The sequence below is a fragment of the Tasmannia lanceolata genome, unplaced genomic scaffold, assembly GCF_043159265.1.
Source record: "Tasmannia lanceolata isolate RefF3 unplaced genomic scaffold, GAP_Taslan_0.1 ptg000023l, whole genome shotgun sequence".
Taxonomy (NCBI): Eukaryota; Viridiplantae; Streptophyta; class Magnoliopsida; order Canellales; family Winteraceae; genus Tasmannia; species Tasmannia lanceolata.
In genome coordinates, this window is record NW_027518700.1 from 4,279,047 (window position 1) to 4,281,352 (window position 2,306).

Genomic DNA, 2,306 nt, shown 5'->3' on the forward strand with positions numbered 1-2,306 from the left:
TTAAAACCTTGGCTCCAAGGCCTAGTTATCCTAATAGAATTTGTTTATTTGTCCATTATCATCTGGCAGAGAGAGAAAGAGAGAGAGAGAGAGTATAATTTACAGTAGAACAGAATTAAGATTGGTTAATATGGAGCTGATATATAGTTATAAGATTTTTTTTGCTTACATTTTAATTATTAATACCTCTTCCATTTCAGAAATGACATTAACATTTGTTTGTCTTTGCCTTTGTTGAAGAAAAGACAAACAAAAGGGGTGAAAATGCTGGAAAAAAGTGGCATTCAATTTACTTGACTTGTTCTGTTCTACTGTAAATTTTAGTCCCAGAAAAGACAATAGTTCTACTTTTGCTTAAGTCAGACATAACCACACAGGAATCATTTGTTTTGGATTTGAAGATATCGCCCAAGAGCTGCGTACTCTCTCTCTCTCTCTCTCTCGTCATTGGTGGGAGATTTCCCAAGAACACAATCCAAGGAGTAGAACAGAAGAAAACATACGACTAAAATACTGTGACAAAACAAAAACCTGTTATTACAAAGCTAAGTTATAAACTTATAATAACTACTTCATATGATTTTCCACCTAACACGATCAAAATGCCTGAAAATAACACCATGCATGCATGCATGCATGGACACCCAATTCACTACAAAATACGTCTCACCCTTTTTCACCACCGAGTAAAAACAAAAAAAAAAGAGGGTAAAATAGTCATTTAAAAGTAACACCAAGATTCAAATCCAGCTCAACCTTAACGTCTCTACGTTCTTCACCCGCAATATTCGTAAAGAGCTGCTCAGCTGATGTGACTTCGGAGCAGATCGGCTTAACCGGCTTCTTCTTCTCAGCCATACGATTAGGACAAGCGGAAGAAGACCAAGACACAGGTAGTGGAATATAGGAGGAAATCGGAATAGAAAAGTTAGTTCGAGCCTTTGAGCCTCTAAGCCGCCGAGCCGCCGAGTCATAAGCTCGAGCCGCTTCTTCAGCCGTATCAAAAGTCCCAAGCCAATGTCTACACCGTCCGATACGATCTCTTATCTCAGCCGACCATCTCCCCCATGGCCTTTTCCTTACCCCTCGATAATTCTTCTGCCCCTCAATATTGATACTGCCACCCCCCTGCTTCTCTGCCACGTCAGCAGAATGCTGTGAAACCAAATTAGGGTTTTGTCTCTTATTATCCCCGAACAGAACGTTTCTCCCTACAACCGCAGCTATTCCTTCAAGTACCGGCTCTCCCTCGTCCGTACCGGTTACCGGGTTATCTGAAAGGTAGAGTTCGTCGTCTGGTGACCAGAAATGACCGGCTGTTTCGGTAAGAGGGTTTTGGGTGATGAAGAAAGGGAGAGTTTCCATTAAAATGAGAGGAAAGAAGGGGAAGGGAAAAGGGTTTTTGCGTCTTTTTGGCGTGGGGTTTTGGATTCCTAAATGCACTGGGAGGGAGAGTTATGTATTTAATAACACAAAACTTAGGAAATAAATGAGATGGGGATGTCGAGAGATATCATTGTCTTTTCCGATACGACCGTATCGGTCTTTTCGATATAGATTATATTATAGTTTTTCCGTGATTTGGAAGAAAACCATGTTATTTATCAAAATGACATTCCTATCCTTCATGTTTATCTGCCCTTGTTTACAGAGACTTCGATCAGGAGGGCTGCAACTTGGGTCGAGCTAAACCCGAACCCGTCGGGTTCAACCCGATTTTGGCTAGGGTTGGGTTGGCATTTTCTCGGGTTCGGTTGGGAAAAGCAAACCCGATTTAAATTTAGGTTGGGTTAGGGTTGAGGCCTTGGCAATCCGATCCAACCCGAATCTAACGTCTGTCTTCTAATTTTATCATGATTTTCTCAGGATTATGGTTTTCTTTCTTGTATTATTTTGTTTGGTCATAGATGACCTGATCCCAATCCGACTGAACCGGAACCCAAACCGAATCAACCCGACCCGATTTGGAGGCGGGAAGAAAGGGTTGACCATCCTCAACCTAAGGCTCGGGTTGAGTCAGGTTAGGGTTGGCCTCAACCCAACCCGACCCAAGTTGCACCCATACTTCGATGTGATTATGGGGATCGTATACAGCCCTTTTTTTCAAAATATATTGTACGGACCACAATGTAGGATGATCCAAACTGTCCATAAGATGATCCCAGCCCTCCGATCCATAGAGGTTTCCAGAATATGAAGTTCATCTCAGATCAGAGGGTTGGGATCATCCCATGGAAATGATTTTTTTTAGCACAACTAATTTACGTTATGGTTCATCCTATGGACGGTGTTTGGATCATCCTATA

At 41.9% G+C, this 2,306-nt stretch overlaps 1 protein-coding gene across 1 annotated transcript; it reads right to left on the reverse strand.

Annotated features, from left to right (window-relative positions):
- Nucleotides 1-717: 717 nt before the first annotated feature.
- Nucleotides 718-1,365, reverse strand: LOC143856647 (ethylene-responsive transcription factor ERF084-like). Its single transcript, XM_077366910.1, has one exon. The coding sequence runs from the start codon at nt 1,363-1,365 to the stop codon at nt 718-720; it is 648 nt and encodes a 215-aa protein (XP_077223025.1).
- Nucleotides 1,366-2,306: the final 941 nt, after the last annotated feature.

Coding starts and splice junctions, on each gene's coding strand:
- LOC143856647 (XM_077366910.1), bottom strand. CDS start 1,365: ATGGAAACTCTCCCTTTCTTCATCACCCAAAACCCTCTTACCGAAACA.